We start from the raw sequence: 23,967 nt of genomic DNA, 5'->3' as shown, positions 1-23,967 counted from the left end.
ACTCAAGTAATTACAGAATACAACCATGAGTCAAAGAATATTCAGTTTATTCCAACTTAGACCATAGCACAGTAGGATTCTTGAATCTGACTGGTCAGAAGGTGTGGGTTATTTCCGTACAGCAGCACGGCTAGGACAGTAGTTGTACTGTACTGTAGTTGTGCTGTAAAATGAGCATGATTATATTGCAGTTAATTAATGATGATTACAATGTTTTTTTTCTATCTCAGCAACAGGTGTTCCTACTTCCTCCATGGTGGAGCATGAACTCGTTCTTCTCCTCCATCAGCTGTGCTGTGTTGTGTCCAGCGATCCCTCCATCCTCGAGCTGTTCTTCCACTCCAGTGAGGATCAGGGAGCTGCTAACTTCCTGCTCTTTTCCCTCCTTGTTCCCTTCATCCACAGAGATGGAGCGATGGGACAGCAGGCAAGAGACGCCCTGCTCCTAATCATGACCCTGAGCAACGACAACCAGCGCGTGGCCACACACATCGCACACAACACCTTCTTCTGTCCGGTATCTCTCACTTCACTGCAACACCTTCTTCTGTCTGATATTTCTTTCTCTTTACCACAACACTTTCTTCTGGCTGGTATCACCTCATTTACCCCAACACCTTCTTCTGTCCGGTATCTCTCACTTTACTTCCTTACTTCTTCCTATCTATCCATAAGGTGTTTTTTCTTTCTCTTTCATTAATTCAGTGGTTAATTTGTGTCTTTTTTTTCCCTTTCTCTGTGTGTGTAGGTGTTAGCCACAGGTCTGAGTGGTCTGTACTCGTCTCTGCCTGCTAAGCTGGAGGTGTCCAGTGAAGACTGGCACTGCATACAGAAGGATGAGTGGCAGCAGGTGCCTGCACTCGTTCACTTCCTAAACTCACTCGAGTTCTGTAACGCCGTCATGCAGGTGAGAGCAATAAGGTAAAAATGACATGGTCAGTGATACAAGCAGGTGAATTATGAGGACATTTTTTGTTTATTGTAACTAAAGACCTGTAATGATTTCACTTCCACAGTATGGTTATACACGTCTGTAATGTGCTAATGTTTTTTCCATGCAGGTGGCTCATCCGTCCATCAGAGATCAGCTGGTTGGCTACATCATCAACGGCTTTCTCATTCCTGTTTTAGGACCTGCGCTGCATAAAGTGAGTGGTGCTTCAATATGTTGTAGTTTTTCCTGAAATGTCTGTCAAGGTGATGAATATAAGACAGATTTCTGGATCTAAGAATGTTAAAAAGTGGGCGGAGTCACTGATCACCTGCATACACTATCCAGTATTGATTCTGTACGTCTGGTGTAATGTATGTTTAAAGGACACAGCCTAGTTCATAAAGGACACAGGACTAATTCAGTGTGTGTGTGTGTTTGTGTGCGTGTGTGTGTTTGTGTGCGTGTGTGTGTGTGTGTGTGTGTGTGTGTGTGTGTGTGTGTGTGTGTAGCTGACACTAGAGGAAGTGATGACCACCACAGCGTATCTGGATCTGTTCCTAAGGGCTGTCACTGAACCTGCACTGCTACACACCTTCCTTAGCTTCATCCTCCTCCATCGCCATGACAACGTGCACATCCTGGACACGCTCGTCAGCCGTATCAACACGCCCTTCCAGGTGCTCACATATAATTACCGGTGTTCGGAAAGAGTACAAAACATACTGATGAGTAATAATGATAATAATAATCCTCAAGTAAGAGTAAATCATTGCTCTGTATTCTCCTGTTTAATCGGTCTCTGATTTTTTCCTGTGTTTCAGTTGGGCACTGTGTCTCTCGCTCTCTTCCGCACTCTGATTGGGCTGTACTGTGAGGACGTCATGCTTCAGCTCATACTCAAGTGAGTATGTTTTCTAAGAGACGTTTCTCATCTTTACACAACCATTTTGTTCAAGTCGCAAACCAAGGGGTTTGTAGTGTTTGGCCTATGTATGTGAATAGGGTGTGTAGTTTGAGACACGTCCACAGCAGACTGATGTTGGTGAGATGTTTTTGATGGTGTTTGTGGCCTATGTAGTGAATATGGTGTGTGTGATTTGGGATATGTTCACAGTGGACTGATAGTAGTGTGTATGTGGCCTGTATAGTGAGTATGGTGTGTGATTTGGGACACAGCCACAGCAGACTGATGATGGTGAGACGTTTCTGATGGTGTTTGTGTGGCCTATGTAGTGTGATTTGGGACAGGAACACACTGGATGGTGAGACGCTTGTGACCTGTTTGTTGTTGTGCTGTTTTTTTTGTTAGTGTACACTTTAAATCGGTTGAAGTCCATATCGTAGAGGAAGTCCAGGCAAATCTCTCAAGTGATAAAGATAAAGAGAATGGACATTAATCTTTGTTTCAAAGTCCGAAAGTCTCGGTGTACAACATTTAAAATCGTAGGCAGTAATTTGTGTGTTTGTGTGTGAATGTGATACAGTGACACTTTAACATGGTATGATTTTGGGCAGGTATCTGATCCCATGTAACCACATGATGCTGAGTCAGCGACGTGTCCTGAACGAGAGAGATTGCTACTCCGTTTCTGCGGCTAAATTTCTTGCCCTCACTCCATCCTGCTGCTCTCCAGACATCATCGCTCCACCAATCCGACAGCTCGACTCCATCACGTGGTCTAAGGTGACTGATGGAGCCCAATCGGGAACTATGGGTAATGGAGATTTTCCTCATATTGTTTTTTTGTGATTAAGTCATTTTTAAGGTTTTTGCTAAACACTAGAACACAGTGAATCCATTTTAACTTTCATCTTTAATAACATGATGATGGCATGATGATAGTTGTTTGATTTTTGAGTGTTCATGTGGTGTTATTCTCAGTGGTTCTCTAAATACAATCCCTTTATTTACATAGCAGCAAGGCACTAAATCCGACATTGTCCTTTCTCTATTTTCTTTTTGATGAATTCATGATGAATCTCTAATAAAACCCCTTTTATCACTTACTAGTGTTTGAAACATGACCTATATTTCACATCTTCCTCAGGAATTATGGGTAATATGAATGTATTTTATACGTATATGCATTTGGGAATTGGGTGTGTTGTAGAACTGTGGTTATTAAAACCTGTCTGTTATTGCAATTCCTCAGTGCACATTTTTCATCTTAAAGAATATTAACATCATTGCTCTTGTCTGTGGGAGAGAACGAGGCCCGAGTGACACGATCTGTCTCCTTGGCCTTTTCCCCAAATCACATGATGGTGATTAGAACCAGTCGACAGAACTGATTAGGATCTGATTTTATCCTGAAAATATTGACACAGAGCTGGAAAAGGGGATAAAAATATATGAAAGTGTTGAGGGAGTCTGTTACCAACAATGAAATCATTTAGAAATGAAAGAAACAAAGACACTCTGGATGAGGAGATTAGCAAAAATCCAAAAACAAACTGAAGGAGATCTGGAAAAGGGATTAGAGGGAAGTGGGGGGAAAAGTCATTTTTGTTGATTTTGAGTTTTAAAAAAAAAACAAGAACAGTTGTTAAACACTCATTAAATGTTATGTTGGCTGTATTGTTTTGAAGTAAGCGTGTACAAACTTTTGCACTCAATTGTATTTCAATATCGCTAATATTTTAAAATTGGATTCAATTCTCAGAATATTTCAATGAACAGCTGTTGTATTTAAAGCAATATTTAAGATATTTAAAACATATCTTAAGCACAGCTTTCCCAGAATGCATTGCGACTGGATTTCTTTATCATAACAGTGAGAAAATCTGTAAATGTTTGTACATGATAACCGTTAATGTACTTTCAGGTTTTTAAGTAACGTTAGTGATTCTGAAGTTATTAAAGATTATTTAAATGAAGTTAATGATAATATTTCTTGTTATAGAAACGGAGGCGTGTTCTTCAGAGCAGGACGATTCCGGTCACTCGTGTGTGATCGGCTCAGAGATTCACCTGGACGTCAGTTACCTGCATTACCTGTACGACGCACGTAACGGCATCAGCAGCTGCATGCGTGCGTGCCGCGTCTGGTCCGCCCCCTACGACGGAGTGACCCCGCCTCCCGAGGACAAATCTCGCCCTCGTGTGACCTCACGGGCTCTTACTGAAGTCACTTCCTCCTCTGGTGTTGAACTCGAGTGGGACGACAGTTATGACGCCGGTGCTGCACGAGCGCAGCGGGAAGAGGAAGAAGAAGAAAACAGAGCCGTCGCTGGCGTCCCAGACGAACCGCCGCAACACATCCAGGAACTCCGAAAGACAGCCACTCTGCTCGTCAATGGCTCCTACGTGGAAGAGTCGGAATTTCAGAACGACGTCATAGTGTACGATCTGGTGGCGCAGAAGGACGCCAACGAGTCCGCTGATAGAAAGCGAATCATTTCCAGTCCCGTCACGGATGAGGCAGGTGGAGAAAAGCCAGAAGATTCTTATGCAAAATCAGAAATCCAAAACGGCTCTGTGCAACCAGATGTGGAAAAACAAAATGGCTTCCAGATTGGAGCAGATCAGAGCTCGCACGACCTTCACGCTGAAAAAGACGACGACTTGGCGAAACAGTACGAGGAGCTGATCCGCACTCTGGTTGTCGAAGTGAAAAGTCCGACAAGGACGCAACAAGAGTTGAGGAATTCGATCATGGAAGAAGAGGACGACGTGGACTTCAGTTCATTTTCAGCCGAGACACCAGAAACGGAGAAACCCCCCTCACCATTTAGGACTAAACCTCACAGCGGGAGCGTGAATAATGCCATGCCTTTCACGGGTGAGACATCAGCTACATCTCAAATCACACACGATTCACCTAGGTTAACATTTATGAGCGCAAAAAACCCAAGAATCCAAGTATTGATAGTGCACTTCATCTCACACACTACATACAATATGTAACAGTATGTATACCATGTGATTTAAGACACAGCCATGTGTTAAACTAGTGTTTATCCATTACCTTATCCCGTTTAGGTGCACTATATCAGAATCACAAACTCTTTATGTAGTCAAAAGCCTTTATTTGGGAGGAATTGACAATGCACTTGTGACAATATGTGACATTTTACATTTTTATTCGATGTGAATTTTTATCTTAATCATCTACTCCCAAAGTCCACTGAGTCTAAGGCTGTTTTCACACCTTCTGACTGATTTGTTGTGATATCATCTTTTTTTTATTCACCCGGTTCTGTCGGTTGCAAATTGTTTGCACGTGTAAGTGTCGTTTGATTGGTCAGGAACTGGGCAGCGTGCGCTGCGATGGCCGCTTCTGATTGGTCCTTATCAATGCAGGTGCAATTTTATTTGAGAAACAAAGAAGAAAGCTGTAATTGTGTTTTTGTGTGAATAATGTTACTATTAACTATTAACTTGCACTTACAGAGCTATTTTTGGAGGTATTTATAAAATAGTAATATTCATAATTTAAGGTTAATAACAATTTAAAAGACTAATAGCATTTCTACATGCAACTGTGTTCGTTTTTTAGATTTAATTTTTAGAATTAAAAAAAAAATAGTTCACTGAGATTATGAAATATATAACATACATACATTCAGGGTCAGAGGATAAATTTCTTTTGTGGTGCTTTATTAAACAACCACTGATAATTAACACAGTGTGCAACTCAGTAAAATTGTGTTTTTGATAATCTGTGACATTAAAAAAAAAAAACAGTTCTTAGATTTCATACATGAATTTAAGCCAAAAGAAGTTTGATTGATTTGGATGAAATAAAGTAGGCGTGAAGTGTTCTAAGAGCTGTTTTTTCTTAATGTCACACATTATCAAAAACACAACTTTACTGAGTTGCACACTGAGTTAATTATCAGTGGTTTAATAAAGCACCACAAAAGAAATTTATCCTCTGACCCTGAATGTAGCGGATTAACAAAGTTACACATAGACACATGCTTGGTGTTTGAAATTTTGTGGTGTGTGTGTGTGTGTGTGTGTGAAATGTGTTGCAGGCCCGTTTGTGAGCGTGCTGCTCTCTCGACTTGAGAACATGCTGGAGAACTCTCTGCATGTGAATCTTCTGTTGACGGGAATCATCGCACAGCTCGCTGCTTATCCACAGCCACTGCTGCGCTCCTTCCTGCTAAACACCAACATGGTGTTCCAGCCCAGTGTTCGCTCGCTGTACCAGGTAACACACACACACACCTTCACAAAACCCCTCGTCCAGACACCAGCTAACCGCCAAGCAGCAGCTAACCTTCATCAGACTCCAGCATTATCCTCACATGTTACTGAGAAACTCTACACTCTACAAACTGGAAGTAAAAACTCTTTAAGTCTTAGACATTCTGTCAATATCAGCGTTATTGTCAAGGTTTCTTTCTTTCTTTCCTTCTTTCTTTCTTTCTTTCTTGTCCACACATCTGTTTTTTTTTTACTTTAAAATTCTTTTCACTTCTACACATTAATACCACTGTCCATCATTTCTTTTTCATTTTCTTTCATCTCTCACTCCTTCCTTGTTTCTTTTTTACACTTCTTTCTTTCTTTCTTGATTTCTTGCTTTCTTGTCCATACAACTGTTTTTTCTCTTTCTTTATACTTTTACACATTAATACCAGTGTTCATCATTTCTTTTTCATTTTTCTTGTCTTTCACTCCTTTCTTGTTTCTTTTTTACATTTCTTTCTTTCTTTCTTTTTTCCTCCACATTTGCAGCTAATTATAGCTAAATACAATAAAGAGGAAATGGTTTTACATTGTGATGAACACAGAAAAGGTTTAAAGTACATATCTACTATTTTCTTCAATCATTTTATTGCATTTATTCATCTATTCATCTAATATATATATATATATATATATATATATATATATATATATATATATATATATATATATATATATACTTTTTCAGAATAGTTAAATATATAGCTTCAGTATGCTGTTGTTCCTCTTTTTGTCACGTTAAAGTTTTAAACTGTCTCATTGAAAAATTGTAATTTTCAGCTGCCCACTTTATAGCAGTTGACCAGTCAGCAGCGTTGCTTTGGCCTGGGTTTAGTGTGAGGCTGAAAATGTTACAGCTACACAATCGTCATTGTTTACATCCTCGCCTGCGTACTTTATGTACATCTAGAGGATTAAAAGCAATATCTAGGACTTAAAATTATGAATCTACTGAAAATAACTCTGTGTGTGTCAGGAGGAATCTATATATTTTGCAAAATTATTCACAAATAAAAAAGAAAAAGTAAAACTTCTGATTGCCTGAGTATTTAGCCATTTTGCTGTGAAACCCCTAAATGAGTTCTGGTGCAACCAAAAGTCACATAGTTAGTTAAATGGGGTCCATGCAAAGTGATTCTACCACCACCATGCTTCACTGTGCTCCAAGTATGCACCTCTTACTCCACACACACTAGATATAGACAACTGAAGAAATTACAATGATTAAAGATATCAGTTCTTCAGTGGAACCCACATTAGCGAATGCTAATGTTTGCAGAAGAAACTGAATAGCTAGCATCTCAGTGTGAATGTTAGCAGAATTTCACTTTCCCTTCGGATTTTGAAAAAGCTGTTGGGTATTTGTTCCACAGAGACTCTCTGAACAACCCGAAACACAGTGTTTCGTCTCATAGGAGCTGCAGCTGCGCTGATTTTACACCGAGCTCGCTCCGCCTCATCCATAATGTAACACAGTGCAGCTTGTAAACATGTAAATCCAATAAAGCAGCAGCTGCTCGATCACACTCACACCCACCCACCCACACACACATACACACACTTCAGAAGCCAGAGAGGAGCTGAAGGCGGATCAGACCAAACAATTACATTATTATTCTGCAGGATTTGCTGTGAAACACAGCCGGGGGTTAAAGGTCACACTCTGAGGAGAGCAGAGATGATCTGGGATTGGGGTTCCAGAGCTCCGAGCCTCGTGTGTGTAGCACAGTCTCAGTTCAGTGCTTGAAATGAGAAGAGGAACGTAGATGAACATCTCCTGAAGGAAAGTGTACTGAGCTGAAAGTGATGGAGAGATGAAGGAACGATTATATTTATATAAAGATAAATATTTATAAAAGCCTCTAGAAGCTAAATAGTGTGAAGGTTTGTAGTTCTCGGTGTTAATTATTCCTGTGATGGAGAATGCGGAATTTTTACATTTTTACACTTTCATCACATTGTTCATTTTTCTTTCATATCTCCCTCCTTCCTTTCTCTCTGCTTTCTTTCTTTCTTTCACAACTCTCTTTTTCTTTCTGTACACTTTTACACTTTCGTTCCATCTTTCCAATTTCCTTTCTTCCAATTTCCTTTCTTCCACTTTCTTCTTTCTTTACATTTTTACATTCTGATTTCTTTTATTATTATTATTTTAATTTCCTTTCATCCTTTCATCCAGTGTTTTTTCCCCTTTTGTCTCACCTTCCAGGCTCTTTTTTTCTTATTCTACCTTTATACATTTTACTTTTTTCCTTCCAATCATTTTATTCAGTCTTTTTTTCTTTTTTCTAAAGACACAGTTTCTTTCTATGACCTGATCTTCTGTCACACTGTAAATGAGTAAATGGATAAAAAGAAGAAGGTAAACCCGCTGTGAGTGCGACAGCATGCAATGCTACACTATCCTCCTTTTCACATCTTTTCATGCTTGCTCTGCTTTGTTTGGTGTCTGTAGGTCTTAGCCTCGGTGAAGAATCAGATCGAGCAGCTGGCAGCAAGGCAGAAGGATTTTCCTGAACTTCTCCTGGCAGCACAGCAGTGTCTCCTGGCCAGAGAGAGTTCACTCATAGTGCAAGGTTCATCACTCTACTTTTCTTTACTTTTCTTTACAAGTTACTGGAAAAAAAGCAGGACCTCAGGCTTTCCTCTTTTTACTACCTTCTGTAGTTTGTCTACAAAGATGTAGTTTGTTTAAAGATAAATTGACCAATAAGGGTACCTGATTGATCCTGAATGATTTATCTTAATGACAGATTCGCAGAGTGCTGGAAAGAACGTGAAGAATCGATCCATCCAACCCAAGATTGTGGTCCCCCCGAGCAGGACGGAGGTTTACGCCACCGTCGTCTTCACCGAGTTCCTTAAAGAACTGGCTGCCATCACACAGGAGCACTCCATCCTCTCGTATATGCCCATGGAGGAGTAGAGCTGAATTTACAAACACTCTCACCAATACGAAGCAGATATCTCTTAATCCCGACTCCCAGAGATGGTGTCGAGCTCAGCATTTCTCCATTCCTTCTGCTGAAAGATGAGTAAGGATGCTTCTTACATTCTCCCTCCTCTCCCATTGGAGGAATAGAGCTAGGTTAATTCTGTCATCTCAACATTTCTCTATTTATTAAACGCCCAAGTTACATGATGACAAAATCAACTTTTTAAAACACTTCCACAACCTTTTTTTTTCATTTCCAGATTTATTTTGTTTACTCCAGCTCTGAGTACTACAGTTAATTTCCTGATATTTAAATAAATCACAAAAGACCTCTAAAATCATTGGCTCATGCTTGTGAGCTTTTTTTTTTAACATACTTTAGATTACAGATCATCTCTTTTTATTATTTTGAAGATTAGAACTACTAGACAAGAAAGGTCTCCATCTTCTTTCACCTCTTCTTTCACCTAGAGTTGCATTTACTCAACACTCAAATTTTTTTTTAAATGTCCGTCTCTGGAGACTTGCTAGACGAAGACACAGCTACAGTCCTGGATTTATTTCCCTTTGGAGAAGCAGAGCTGCATGTTTTCTCCATCAACCTGCCATCTTGCCATGGTGAACTCCACTAGATGCAGAACTGTAATTCTTAAATCCGTCTCTGGGGAACCCTCATGCTCTCAGGAGGAAATCAATGCCTATTAAATCATTTCTCATCTTCCAGTGAGGGAGCCGAGCTCCGTTTTTTTTTTTTTTTTTACTCTTTAATCTTATGATTTCATAACATGTAGATGGATATACCTCTTACTTGAATAATGGATTTATGTCCTCCATCATCTCCAAAAAAGCATTTGAGATGCTTATTTTTCCACTTTTCTGTGCTACTCGATGAAAAAATCTCTTTTTACAGCTTTAAAGAGTTCATCCGTTAAATAATTTTTCCCAAAAGCCTTAGTGGTGTGCAGGAATGTTATATTTTCTGTGGCGCTTTGTGTCATAACGTTGCCTCTACAAGATCACCAGCATGTAAAAAATGACATGTAAAAAATGTGCAATATGACTACAGCGATGAGAAGATGCACATCGACAGCTGTGATCGCACCGTTAATTATCTACATCCATCTAATGTTCCTCAGCCACTCAGAAGATCAGGTTCGAGTCTGTAAAGTCTGTGCCTTGTGTACAAGTTCAATACTTCAATTTATTAATCAAGAGGGATGTATAATAACAGCAACAATATGAATATGGTAGTTTTTATTTTAGGAAAGAATAAAAAAATGGTGTAACATATTCGTTATAACTGTTAGAGAGTTTATTTTTAGTGGGCGTGGGTATTTAAACATTTTTGTAGGTATTTTATTGCCATTTTTTTCACGTCTCTTTAGCTGTGAACACGCAGACCTGTGCATATAACAATAATTTAATAATATGATCATAATATATTTTTCATCGTATTTTTCCAAAAAAAAAAAAAAAAAAAGCCCCCGTGTTTAATAATACAAATCGCTTTGTTAAATGAAGGTTATTTTTGTTAATTTGGTAGGTAAAATGGTGCAATTTGATGTAAATAAACAAAAATAAGAAGTCAACATTTATTTAAGGAATATTTATAAAGTAAAATACAAATAAGTGGATTCACCATTTTGGATAAAATAATAAAAAAATTTGAAAATATTGTGATGTATCATATATCCTTTAATCAGGACATGTCATGGTGTGGAAACTGATGCTAATTAATACTGACATTTTATTTTATCCATGATAGAAATATAATAGAAGTGCAGAAATGTGATATTTAGTAGAGAGATAAACGTGCTAATTTTCATGATGAGGTCCTAAATAATAAAAATAATTTTTTAAAAAAGCAAGTGCTCTTTACTTTTATTTAATATTCTTAGCTTGCGCTTGGATTGTGTAGTGTACTACAGAGACTGTAGGAAGAATTCAAATCTTGAAATGACCCAGAATGCTAATCATGAATGGAACCATGGGGTTAGTTAGCATTATACACACGCAGTCATGCTAACAACACAAGCCACCTCATGACTTTGCAAGTGTTTAGGGAACTGAAATCAGCACTGCTTATGTTGCTCTGCATGATGATTAATGCTAACTGACCTCTATTACACCACTTTTATTATCAGCATCTGGTGTGAGCTAATCATAAATGGACCCGTGCTCAGTTATAATTACACAAATGTAGCCGTGCTAACAACAGGAGCTGTCTTATATTTTAAAAAATGTTAATCATGCTAGTTGTTGGGGGAAATTTGTGTTAACATTATCAGCATTCATATATCAATGCACTCATTTCTGCACAATGATTAGCATTTGATTGGGAGAGCGTTCTTCTGTTATATGCTAGCAATCAAGCCGTACTCCAGCCGTCAGTGTAATGTCGTCAGAATGAAACACATGCTGGCATGCTAACTTCACCCAATGCTAGTCACGCTAGTACTTGGGGAACAGAAATCACAGCAGCTTGTGCTGATTGTGTTGAAGTACATGCCACTCATGATTAGCGTTTTGATTTGTGATTTGCTACATGCTAGCAAACGAATGAATCAAGTCTAATAGGAGTGAATGAGTGAGTTAGTTAGTTAGTTAGTTAGTTAGTATTATACTAACTGCTTAGCATGAGCTTATTTAGCTATGACTGCACATTTCTGGATGATATGTGCCTTTAATACTGTTTGTATTTCTAATTTTCTTTAATTTACAGTATCACAGAGGTGTAGTTTTATTCCAAAGATATTTCTATGGGTTTTTAAAAAATATCAGGTATATTTTTAAAAGACGGTTCTGTGGATTATGCTTCAGCTCTGCAGAAATAAATTATTTTCCCCAAATGATCCTCGCTTGTCGCAGTGTTTCATTAGTGGAAAGGACTCTCTCTGTGTGTGTGTGTGTGTGTGTGTGTGTGTGAGAGAAACTTGTAAAATAAATGTCTCATCCTTGCATATTTCTCTTGCGTGGATTTATAATTTGAATTCTTGTATAATGTCAAATTTTATGATTGTTAAACACAACTTCTTAATTTTTTTCAATTTATTTCCCCCCCCATTTTTATTTATTTATTTATTTTAACAATATTTCTCTGATAAACTTAATTGTTAGGTTAGATTTGATCTTTTTCTTCCGGTGAAAGACAATAACGTGTTCGACGGGTGTTTGTATTGTGACAACTAAATTGATTAAATGGTTCATGTAGCTGCAAATACATTTAATATCAGTAGCATGATTATACGCAAACCATTTATAAACAAGTACAGATCAATTTTTATTACATCCTATATCACATATCAGAGTGTAGGCTAGATAGAGAAATATAATCTACTATAGAACACTTCTGAAGTGTTTGCGGCATTATATGGTATGATCTTATAGTGCCACCTTAAGTTTAGAAATGATGATGATTATTATTATAGTTATTATTATTAAATTATGCTAGTAGGCCATGCTGAATGAATTTGTTCATGGTGTAATCCTGTAAGTAGGCCACTAGACAGCACTGTGTAATTTAGTGTGATCATACTGTGTATTCTCTAGCAAGTGGAAAAATCAGCATCATCATGTCACCTTGTAGCTGTGCAATCACTGAGTTTAGCCCATATGTTGCTCTGCTCAAAGTTTTAGCCCCCCTCTGCTTCCAGATGCCCAGAAATTTTTTATCTAAAACAAAATGCAAAGTTAGCATGTAGAGCTGGTGTTTCAGCTGCCAGGCTTTCACTGCATGCATCTTGGATTTTGAAATGTCATTTAGAGCCCTACACTTCAGCACTCTAGTTCACCTCATCTAATTCTCATTCCCTTCATAACATTATGAATGCTGTGCAGTTACAGGTGCACTAAGTGCTTAATTATAAGGCATTAAGAGCCTGTAAAGACCAGGAGCTAATCACGGTGACAAGTGTGACACAAAAATAAGGATAAAAAAAGACAAACAGGTGCATCACTTTATCTTTATTTAAATATCAATACACTCATTTCCACATGACCTCATTAAAGCCATTTACAAAATAATAGATTTATCCTGACAGAGATTCAGCAGGAGCATGAAATTAAACAACTATGAACATGTAGATAATATGCATAAATGCTGTTGACTTGTGGAGTATCTGCTAATTGCTAGATGCAGGTAACATCATATTAGTCCTTTTTTCTTCTCGAACACACCTGATTCAACCTTTCAAGTTCATCACTGAGGCTTTTGTGAGGTTCTAGAGCAGAAAACGTTCCAGGTTTGATTGTGTAACTAAACCAAATATCAGTTCTAGCGAGTCTTGAGGCACTCTGGGATTTAATCACGACGTCATTTCCTCCAGGATGTTCCTGAGCTGGACTGGATCGGCTCGGCCTTTGGATTCCTTCTGAACAACACCCATCAGCTTATTCAGCACCTTCTTATTGCCTCCTCTGATCACCTGCACCTGCAGGGCAGAAACACCACCGCAGATTTTAGTTATCGTCTTTAATTAAGTGAGTCAGTGACAAAAAACACACGCTGACATTTTTCTATCATGTAGTGGACGGTGCACTGCAAAAAGAAATATTTCAGCTCATTTTCAGCTTTAATAACGGACAGGTGTGTTTAAGGATGTTCGAGTGTGTAATGATGATGACGCATGTTATTACAGGGATCAGGTGTGTAACAATGATGAAGTGTGTTATGACTGAGTCTCAGGTGTGTAGCGATGACGCGTGTTATTACAGTGACTGTCAGGTGTGTAACGACGATGACGCGTGTTATTACAGTGAGTCTCAGGTGTGTAACGACGATGACGCGTGTTATTACAGTGAGTCTCAGGTGTGTAGCGATGACGCGTGTTATTACAGTGACTGTCAGGTGTGTAACGACGATGACGCGTGTTATTACAGTGAGTCTCAGGTGTGTAACGACGATGACGCGTGTTATTACAGTGAGTCTCAGGTGTGTAGCGATGACGCGTGTTATTACAGTGACTGTCAGGTGTGTAACGACGATGACGCGTGTTATTACAGTGAGTCTCAGGTGTGTAACGACGATGACGCGTGTTATTACAGTGAGTCTCAGGTGTGTAACGACGATGACGCGTGTTATTACAGTGAGTCTCAGGTGTGTAACGACGATGACGCGTGTTATTACAGTGAGTCTCAGGTGTGTAACGACGATGACGCGTGTTATTACAGTGAGCCTCAGGTGTGTAACGATGATGACGCGTGTTATTACAGTGAGTCTCAGGTGTGTAACGACGATGACGCGTGTTATTACAGTGAGTCTCAGGTGTGTAACGACGATGACGCGTGTTATTACAGTGAGTCTCAGGTGTGTAACGACGATGACGCGTGTTATTACAGTGAGTCTCAGGTGTGTAACGACGATGACGCGTGTTATTACAGTGACTGTCACGTGTGTTATTACAGTGAGTCTCAAGTGTGTATCAGAGCTCATGTTATTACAGTGACTGTCAAGTGTGTATTTAAGATCAGGTGTGTTATTACAGTGAGTCTCAAGTGTGTATCAGAGCTCATGTTATTACAGTGACTGTCAGGTGTGTATTTAAGATCAGGTGTGTTATTACAGTGAGCCTTGGTGTGTATTTCAGATCGGTTGTTATTACAGTCTCAGTCTCGGGTAAGCTCAGGTAAGCCTCACCAGATCAGGATGAGCATCCATCACTCTCTGGCAGATCTTTATGAGTTCCTCTCGATCACTGATAAGCCCTAAATCCAGTTCCTTCACCAGCTGCTCCACACACTTTTCCGGAGCCTTCCACATTTCCTGGAATACCTGCGACAAGTGCAACAATTGTACTCTTAACACTGAGCAAGAAAGCACCTACACCACAGACAAATTAAGTGGCCATTTTGGGTTAAATGTAAAACATTAGTGTTCAGTTTCAAATTTTACTTTCCTGCAAACTCCCACGTATTGGGATGGATACTCAGATCAATATATACTGTACAGTGTAAGGACGCAGTGTACCATTTGAGACACAGCCAGATGCTGCAGGTGTAATTGTATAGTAAACAGTGCATCATGGCGTCTGCTTTACAGCTTCCTGTTTTCCAAGAGGAAAGACTCACCACTTTAGCGGCAGAGGATGAGATGAAACCAGAATCGAGAAGATTCAGCAGTTGCGCAAGAGCCTCGGGAGACACAGGGCTGAGAGACAGAGGTGAGAGAGGTGACAAATCAACGCACATACTTAAATACTAAATGTGTCATTACAGAGATTTTTTTCAGTAAACGAGTGACGTGTGACACAGACAGATTTCATACCCGGGATTTCTCACACAGATTTAAACTATTTCACTTCACACAGTTTATTATATATGAACATAAAGCATCAATGACTTGTCTGTTGCCATTGCTAGTAGTTGCTATGGGAACAGTGAAGTGAGGAAAAAGAAACTGCAGAATAACTTTGCTTGCGCAGCTAATGATGGACTTTCCTTCCAAACATCCTGTTTCTCTGGAAATGAATTTTTACTGCATCAGCTCTATATACTCCCCTTTAAGAGCCTACTGACCTCTGTGTAACCTTTAGGTTTTGCTGGTTCAGGTTACCCATCAGCTCCTTTATCACCCAGCCAATCAGCTTCCTCGGTTCTATTTTCGTCTTCTGGACGACGCTCTCGAAAAAATCCATCAGTCCATCTTCATTCTGGAAAAAGAAAATGTTTGCAGATGAGCTTCACAGTGCTTTTTCCTCGAGTCATTGCTTTAAAAAGCATACAATAATTAACACAGATGTTCTGCTTGTTGATTTGTTAGAAATCTTGCCATTTATATTTTATTATTCTCTTTGAACCCGAATTTCAGAGGCATGTCTTTGAAGTCCCTGTCTGTCTGTCTGTCTGTATTACTGTCTGTCTGTCTGTATTTATTACTGTCTGTCTGTCTGTCTGTCTGTTGGACTGCTTGTCTCACCACCAGAGTGAAGCTGTGCTCTGGCAGGATGCCGTACTCCTCCATTAGTCTCGTCCTCTTCACTCCGGGCAGCTCAGGTAACTGGGCCTTCAATCTGTCAATCACCACCACATGGGCGGGGTCAAAGCCATCTGGCACAGAGTCCACACCCTCATAAACAAACAGAGGAGGAAGATTGGGCTCTGGCATGAACCTGACAGAGAAAGATGAGGAAAGGGTGCGAAAGGAAAAAGGGACAGAGAGAGGTCAGAAAAAGACAGGGAAAGAAAGAGACAGAAAATAAATAATTTTAATCATCTAAATATAAGTGTTAAAACACTATATTCATCTTTATAGGGATATGTTTCTGATTGCATTTGTTAATTATTTAAATAAAATGAACATTTCTATACAAAATAATTGATATATTCACCATATTGATCTCATATAAAGGCCAAAGCAAAAGGAATGTATATAACAAACAAACAAACAAATAAATAAATGTAATATATTTATTCAGATAATCAATTCTGTTACTATACTGTTTAAAAATAATTCTTATTTATTTGAAATATATTTGACACAAAAACAATGTTTTTTTTATTTTAATAAAAAGAATCTTTAAAAGAATTTAAATATTAAATACAAATTTTTAACATCACATCAGCCAGTCAGTTTGTATAAATTTTTTTAAGTAATTAATTTGTTTTTTAATCTTATAAAAAGATAATATCCACCATATTGTGACATCATTTATCACAATATCAATATTATATCATCATATCGTTCAACTCTCATTTATTATTTTAATTCTCGGCTCAAAGGATTCCTCCGTTTACGCTTCCCTTCACTGTAACAAACACACACACACACACACACACACTTCAGTACTCACCTGTAGTCTTGTAAACCCTCTTTATCTCTCATTGGCACTGTCATTCTATGAAGGAAGAGAGAGAGATTAAATTTAAATGTGTCATAACAGAAACCCTTTGAAACTTGACACCCTGTTAGCAGTTTATGAAACACCTTCACTGTGTGTGTGTGTGTGTGTGTGTGTGTGTTAATCCTAGCACTTATTAAAAATGTCTCAAGACAAATTCAAGCACCTAGTGTGAACCCTGAGATTTGATTTTTTTTTTTTTAATTACTGGTGTGTGTTGCATTATAATTTGCTTTCTTTACCCGGTTTTGCTGTCAAAAGCCCTCGTCTCATTCAGAACTGTTCCTCCACTCTCCAGAACCTCAATCTGCCTCTGGATCTCATAATCTAAAGGACAAGAACAAGTGAAAAAAAAGCAATTTCAGTAATAACTAGATGTGCATGTCCTAATGAGAAAAAAACATACTTGCAGTGAGCTGAAAGTGATAGAGGGATGAAATTGACACCTCGTAAAATATTTACCCGTTTAAACATCCAGCCCTGAAGTGATGGCTTTGTTAGGATTGTAATGAGTGTGTAGTTATAATGAGTGTATGTTAGGATTGTAATGAGTGTGTAGTTATAATGAGTGTGTTTTAGGATTGTAATGAGTGTGTGTTAGGATTGTAATGAGTGTGTGATTAGAGTGAGTGTTAGGATTGTAATGAGCGTGTGATTATAATGAGTGTGTGTTAGGATTGTAATGAGTGTGTTGTTATAATAAGTGTGTGTTAGGATTGTAATGAGTGTGTAGTTATTATGAGTGTGTGTTAGGATTGTAATGAGTGTGTGATTAGAGTGAGTGTGTGTTAGGATTGTAATGAGTGTGTAGTTATAATGTGTGTGTGTTAGGATTGTAATGAGTGTGTGATTAGAGTGAGTGTGTGTTAGGATTGTAATGAGTGTGTGATTAGAGTGAGTGTGTGTTAGGATTGTAATGAGTGTGTAGTTATAATGTGTGTGTGTTAGGATTGTAATGAGTGTGTAGTTATAATAAGTGTGTGTTAGGATTGTAGTGAGTGTGTAGTTATAATGAGTGTGTGTTAGGAATGTAATGTGTGTGTGATTATAATGAGTGTGTGTTAGGATTGTAATGAGTGTGTAGTTATAATGAGTGTGTGTTAGGATTGTAATGAGTGTGTAGTTATAATGAGTGTGTGTTAGGATTGTAATGAGTGTGTAGTTATAATAAGTGTGTGTTAGGATTGTAATGAGTGTGTAGTTATAATAAGTGTGTGTTAGGATTGTAATGGGTGTGTAGTTATAATAAGTGTGTGTTAGGATTGTAATGGGTGTGTAGTTATTATGAGTGTGTGTTAGGATTGTAATGAGTGTGTAGTTATTATGAGTGTGTGTTAGGGTAGTATAAATACATATATAATATGGATTTAGAGTCTTACCGATCGCCCTGGCAACAAACCGAGCGCTGTTGATGTTCTTCACTTCGGTGCGAACGCCAAGCGGCTCTCCGGGATGATGGACAGATACGTTAGCATCCACTCGCAACTGTCCCTCTGCACGGAGAGCGAAAGAGACAGAAAGAGAGATGAAAGCTGTATTATAAATCAAAAGCATGACTGCATTTCTACAGGGCCGCCATTTTCTATCTGGACTGTGTGATCATATGTAAATATGATTTTATTGCCTCTATTCTAGTGCAAGTACTGATCAGATTAGGGACGCATACGCATCAATACTGTGTTTTTCACACTGATGTTTTAGGTAGCATCTGTACCGATACTGGTACTGAAATGAGAAACTTGCTTAGTATTAAGCAAATCAGGGGCGTTGTGAAATGTTTTATTTAGCTCTGTTTATGTTGGTTGCTGTTGTATGTTGAGTTTTATGTTTAAAATGTCATGGCATTTAACAGTATCTTTAGCGTGGTCATTAAAAAAAGAGTTGAATTGCGAGCAAAGTGTAATCCCTGGTGAACTGAAGTGCACGTGTCTCAGTGCTCGCAGAAGTGAAGTGCTCATGCAGTTTCTCTGCATGCTTGCTTCATTGCTCGAGTGCAACTGTAAGACTGTACAGAAAACACAGTGAGTAAATGTGAGGGAATAAGCCCCGCCCCCTGCTTAAAGCTTGCACACTTGTATGTTGTAAGTTTTACACACTTCAAGTCGATTAATCCGGTGCAGTATTTAAACAAAGCAAGTTAATTCATCATTTTTAACATGAACCAGAGTGAGAGGAAACGGTATTAAATTATGCTAATCTGTTTGGCTCGTGATGAAAGGTCGGGAGACGAGACAAAAAGCTCCCAAGCGCGACTTCTTTGCGTTTGCGTACACAGTCGAGCGAGGGAGAAAACTCATTTGAAACTTTTCCTTCAGCGCAGCCACCCTGATTGCTCAAGGCTTGTGCATAAATCTGAATATTAAGGAATTCATTTGCATAAAATCAGGTAAATTAAGGAGGGAAGTGCAAAAAAACCTAGCCAGTGCTCTGAGGGGAAAAAAAATCAAGCGAAGGCAAACAAACAGTTTGCTTGAGGGGCTTTTTGATTAAACTAGAGCACAGAGAATTTTTCATTATGAAGAGAGAAACTAATTATTTTCTCTCGTTAAAACCCGAATGTGAATAAATGTGATTGAACCTGAAACCCAGAGTATTTAGAAATATGACACTGATTAGAAACTCTTCAGTTAAAAAAGCTAATGAAATTAGGAAAGTAGATTGATCATCTGGTACTGTACATAAAAAGAGGAAAAAATAAGGCTGTATCAAGTGACAGAAATGTGATGTACGCGTGTGTGTGTGTGTGTGTGTGTGTGTGACATACCAGCCATGTTTCCCTGGCAGGTTCCGAGTGTTTGTAGGATGAGCTGAAGCTCTCGTACTGCAGCTGCTGCTTCTTCACCACAGCACATATCAGGATCCATCACCACCTCCATCAGACCCACACCTACACACAGAGAGACACACAGAGAGACACACAGAGAGAAGACATAGGTATGAGAATTTTAGCTGAATAAGAGAATGATGAATACAGCAGTGATGTAATCAGTGATGTAAGCGATGATACCGGCACGGTTCAGGTCGATGAGCGTTCGGCTCCTCTGGTCGTCATGGAGACTTTTGCCGCTGTCCTGCTCCAGCTGGATCTGTCTCACTCTCACGCTCTTCGTCATCACCTCACTCCTCTTCTTCCCACCTAAATAACTGAAGCTTAGAGATCCATTCACTGCGATGGGCACTCGCTGCTGAGTGATCTGATAACCTGCCTAAGAGTGTCTCATACACACACACACACACACACACACACACACACACATGCAGATACTTCAGATAAATGTCACCTGTGAGTCCTGAATTTCCTGTTAGTTTTAAAATGGGTGTGGAGGATAGAGGATGAGTCTGAAACACACTTATACACACACATGCTCTAACTGACACAGCAAGAAAAAAAAACAAAAAACATCAACAGACAAAACACACCTCCGTTTGTGTTCAGAATCAGATCATATAGACATTTGACCTAAGCAAACTCCATCACATGAACAAAAATGAAGAGGTAAAAAAAAAATGGATGAATGGATGGAGTGTGTGGGGAAAGAAAAGAAAGAAAGAAAGAAAGAAAGAAAGAAAGGTTGGCTGGGTGGATGGCAGGAGGAAAGAAAAAATAAGAAAAGAGTACAGACATGGAAAAAAGAAAGACAAGATGGGTGGATTGATGGAAGTAGGGGAGGAAAGGAAAGAAAATGGGAGGAAAAAAGGCAGGAAAGCTAGTAAATGAACAAAACAGCCCGTCACTATGGCAACCAAGTTGATGAGGTTGCATCAAGCCCAAGTGTAAACGCACTCACGGGCAGATCGGCGTAAAAGTAGTGCTTCCTGTCGAAAAGAGACTTTGTGTTGATTTTGCAGTTGAGGGCGAGACCGGTCATTACAGCCGCCTCTACACACCTCCTGTTCAGAACCTGATCAAACACAACACACACACACACACACACACACACACATACACACGATATCAGTAATGAATCAGACTTCTTAGCACACTAGCAACTCCTCTTTCTCTAAGGGAGTCAGTAGGCAAGACTAATGAAAGGGAAAAAAGTTAGCAACATTAGCTAAGCCAGTCAGCTCACTAAACACAGTACTAATGTTGTTTGCCGAGTAGTTAGCTTAGCTATGCTACCGTTCCAGCTGTAGATATTTGGCTTTAGTAGCTAGTCAAGTTTGCTCACTAATGTCAGTCTATGTAGTATATCAATGAAGTAAACACTACACACTACAGGGGATGATATTCACACGCAATATTTTCCAAATGCACTGTTTAAGTATGTTACATTCACTATAATTACGTATTCATGAGCATACACACAAATTATATCTATCTAATACACATCTCATTACATATTCATGAACATCCTCTCCAACTATATCTGTATAATATACATATTTCATTACATATTCATGAACATACTAACTATATCTGTGTAATATGCATAACCTATTACATATTCATGAACATACTAACTATATCTGTTTAATATGTAAATCTCATTACATATTCATGAGCATACTGGCAACTATGTCTGTCTAATACGCATTACATATTTCTGAGCATACTCGCACCTGTATCTGTCTAATATGCATATCTTAGTACATATTCATGAGCTCACCGGAAGCGTGCCGGGAAGCGAGGCATCGAAGAACGACACGTGTGAATTGGGCGGGGCTGAGAATCCAACACGTGAGCTGGAGAACAGCTTTGACTTGGCCTGAATCTGTGCGTGGATCTCCAAGGCAACCACGCCCACCATCTGAGAAGCACTTTCGAGTGAACAAAATGACAGAAACATACAGATGTGCAATCAAATGAAAATACCGTTTTCAACAGAATTCGGTGTTAATTTATTGGTGTTACAGCAACTGAATTTAAACCTCCATCACCAAGATTAAATGTTTGGATCCCTGTTTACATGCTATAGTTAATGTGCCTTAATTAATGATTAATGGAGTGTAGGTAAGGAATGAAACACTCGTGGTTCTGTTATAGGGAAATAACTAATGACAGGGTGGTGTGATGAGGTGTGATGCAAAGTTACTGCACCAAAGCTGATTAATTTATATATATTACGACGTCATGATGTGCTTGATTCCTCTTATACTGCAGCAATTTGTCAATGATTACATTATTGATGAACAACACATCATGTTTTTCATAGCTAGATGTCATTTTGTGGAATGTCTGCAAGACAAATGAGTTCCTATTGTAACTTATCACTGTTCACTATAAACCGGCGGTTCCTGAACTTTTGGTCCAAACAATCCCAAATGGACATTATGAATTTTCAGCAAGCCCAGGCCCTGACCACTCTACACAACAGGAATATATGATTATGTCAGTAACATATACATATATTTAACATAAGTGACTAAACACCAAGAGAATATTCATTCCTTGCACTGATTTAACAGTTTAGTGAGAAGTGTTGTGTTGTTCTAAGAAAATAATCAATGCCAGGAGAAGCAGAGGAAACCTGGTTTATACCGGGTGTGATTTTGGATACGCGTGCGAAGCAGCAGTAATGCGAGCGGCATTGTTCACACACTCGCTGCGTATCTTATATACAGCTGAATGATTTAAAGGTGGCGCTCGCTATACGGCACGCCAGAGTCAAAACATCTCTGATCATCAGGCTTCCAAGTTGAACCCTGAAGCATTTAGCAGTTTTGATGCTCAGCAACTAAACACAGTTAAGCACATTGACGAGCCCTGTGTCTCTTGAAAATTTCCGCTGTCGTCATGATTGATGTCATGGACTGTGTTTCAGATTGAAAACTCTGACCTTATATTCAAAAGTATTTACTAATCTAGAAAATCCTGAACACTGGAACACAAAACAGAACTTTCAGTAGGTTTGAAGGTGAAATAAGAGGTATTTAAAATTCAAACACTAACTGTGATAGTTAGTGTTAGTACTCAAAAACGGTCTAGAGTAGTACACTATTAACTTAACCGTGGTTTGTCTGAATGTGACTCCCAGTAACATTTACAAATTGTATTACACATAATCCGTCTTTGATATTTTGAAGATAGCGATCTTATTATTAATCAATATCAAGACTGACATATTAATTTGCAAAATAAATGAATGAAACAAAAGAAGAGATTTGTAAATCAAGCAACCCCAGTTTGGGTGCTCCTGCTATAAACAGTCATCACCAACCTCACACCTTTTTCTTTCTTGTAGGTAATAAGAAGTATTAAAAAAAAAAAAAAAAAAAAAAAAAAAAAAGCGTAAAAAGTCCTCGGTCTGAAAATTGTGACAGAAAGCAGTTCAACAAATCACTCACACTGGAGACTCCTTTTTACAGAAAACTTCACCATATCAAGTATTATACTTTTTCTTTAGTTAAATAGCAACGTGTTTTTAAAATCTGTTTATTCTGGGGTTTAGTCCTTCCTACACGTGTCTGTGAATGATCTGTTACCATAGAAACGATCACATATTAGAAGGCGCGCATTAATATAAACCTGTGATCTGCCTTGTAGCCGGAACTACTATCAGAGCTGCTGTTTATAGGGAACTCGGGAGTGCAGCAGCACTGTGGTATAAACTGAGACAACAAGACTGTTAACTTAGTGGATTTATTAAAACCAACCGCAGGTAAGAGCGCAAAAGTCTCAGTGAAAAACCTAGCTCCCATGCTAACTGTGCAAATGACTTTGAAGGTGACTGAATCCGTTTCTTACCTTTTACTCTGTAATTTGGGCTGAAGTTGGCATTTAGACCCAGACGTCCATATCCTCCTAATAAACACACCGCTACACTGATGCATATTACACATGCTTTTAAATGGAACACATTTGTGCAGTATAGCGCTGCTTCCCGAACAGGAGGCGGCCATGTTTGTGTTGTGAAAACTGGCGCTATGGGAAATGTAGTTTTCAAAAAAATATATATTATTAACAAGTTAAATCAACATAGAAACAATTAAACATTTAATCTTGGGTATGTAATGAGTTTTATTTGAGTACTCTTTAGAAATTAAACAATATAAATATTTAAAGCGGTAAATATTTAAAAGAAAAAAAAATACAACTGTGGATGTGGAGTAATAGGCGTCA

At 38.7% G+C, this 23,967-nt stretch overlaps 2 protein-coding genes across 5 annotated transcripts in view; one reads left to right on the top strand and one right to left on the bottom strand.

Annotated features, from left to right (window-relative positions):
* fhip1aa (FHF complex subunit HOOK interacting protein 1Aa) overlaps window positions 1-13,211 on the top strand; it is a 27,292-nt gene extending 14,081 nt beyond the window's left edge. For 2 of the 3 annotated variants that reach the window (XM_026942933.3, XM_053230939.1), the window contains exons 5-14: window positions 231-517; window positions 749-907; window positions 1,062-1,148; window positions 1,444-1,611; window positions 1,756-1,835; window positions 2,450-2,649; window positions 3,838-4,716; window positions 5,915-6,093; window positions 8,590-8,710; window positions 8,888-13,211. In XM_026942933.3, the coding sequence (XP_026798734.3) occupies window positions 231-517; window positions 749-907; window positions 1,062-1,148; window positions 1,444-1,611; window positions 1,756-1,835; window positions 2,450-2,649; window positions 3,838-4,716; window positions 5,915-6,093; window positions 8,590-8,710; window positions 8,888-9,060 (2,333 nt within the window). In that variant the 3' untranslated portion in view covers window positions 9,061-13,211. The remainder of the gene's footprint in view (window positions 1-230; window positions 518-748; window positions 908-1,061; window positions 1,149-1,443; window positions 1,612-1,755; window positions 1,836-2,449; window positions 2,650-3,837; window positions 4,717-5,914; window positions 6,094-8,589; window positions 8,711-8,887) is intronic. The other variant, XM_053230940.1, reaches the window with a different exon arrangement.
* On the bottom strand, window positions 13,018-23,884 carry gatb (glutamyl-tRNA(Gln) amidotransferase, subunit B). 2 transcript variants are annotated; one of them, XM_026942936.3, is made up of 13 exons: window positions 23,593-23,884; window positions 21,515-21,665; window positions 20,693-20,806; window positions 19,912-20,110; window positions 19,669-19,791; window positions 18,284-18,397; window positions 17,147-17,231; window positions 16,857-16,901; window positions 15,983-16,175; window positions 15,583-15,716; window positions 15,136-15,214; window positions 14,705-14,839; window positions 13,018-13,499 (listed from the first exon to the last, which is right to left on the bottom strand). In XM_026942936.3, exons 1-13 carry the CDS (start codon window positions 23,745-23,747, stop codon window positions 13,374-13,376), a joined length of 1,653 nt encoding a protein of 550 aa, XP_026798737.2. In that variant the 5' UTR covers window positions 23,748-23,884; the 3' UTR covers window positions 13,018-13,373. The 2 variants fall into 2 exon arrangements, with proteins under 2 accessions (XP_026798737.2, XP_053086916.1); XM_053230941.1 differs by having other exon boundaries at window positions 21,515-21,655; window positions 23,593-23,715.
* Between the last annotated feature and the right edge of the window lie 83 nt (window positions 23,885-23,967).

Source organism: Pangasianodon hypophthalmus, chromosome 28, assembly GCF_027358585.1.
Source record: "Pangasianodon hypophthalmus isolate fPanHyp1 chromosome 28, fPanHyp1.pri, whole genome shotgun sequence".
Taxonomy (NCBI): domain Eukaryota; kingdom Metazoa; phylum Chordata; class Actinopteri; order Siluriformes; family Pangasiidae; genus Pangasianodon; species Pangasianodon hypophthalmus.
This window is presented reverse-complemented; position numbering and strand designations above follow the sequence as displayed.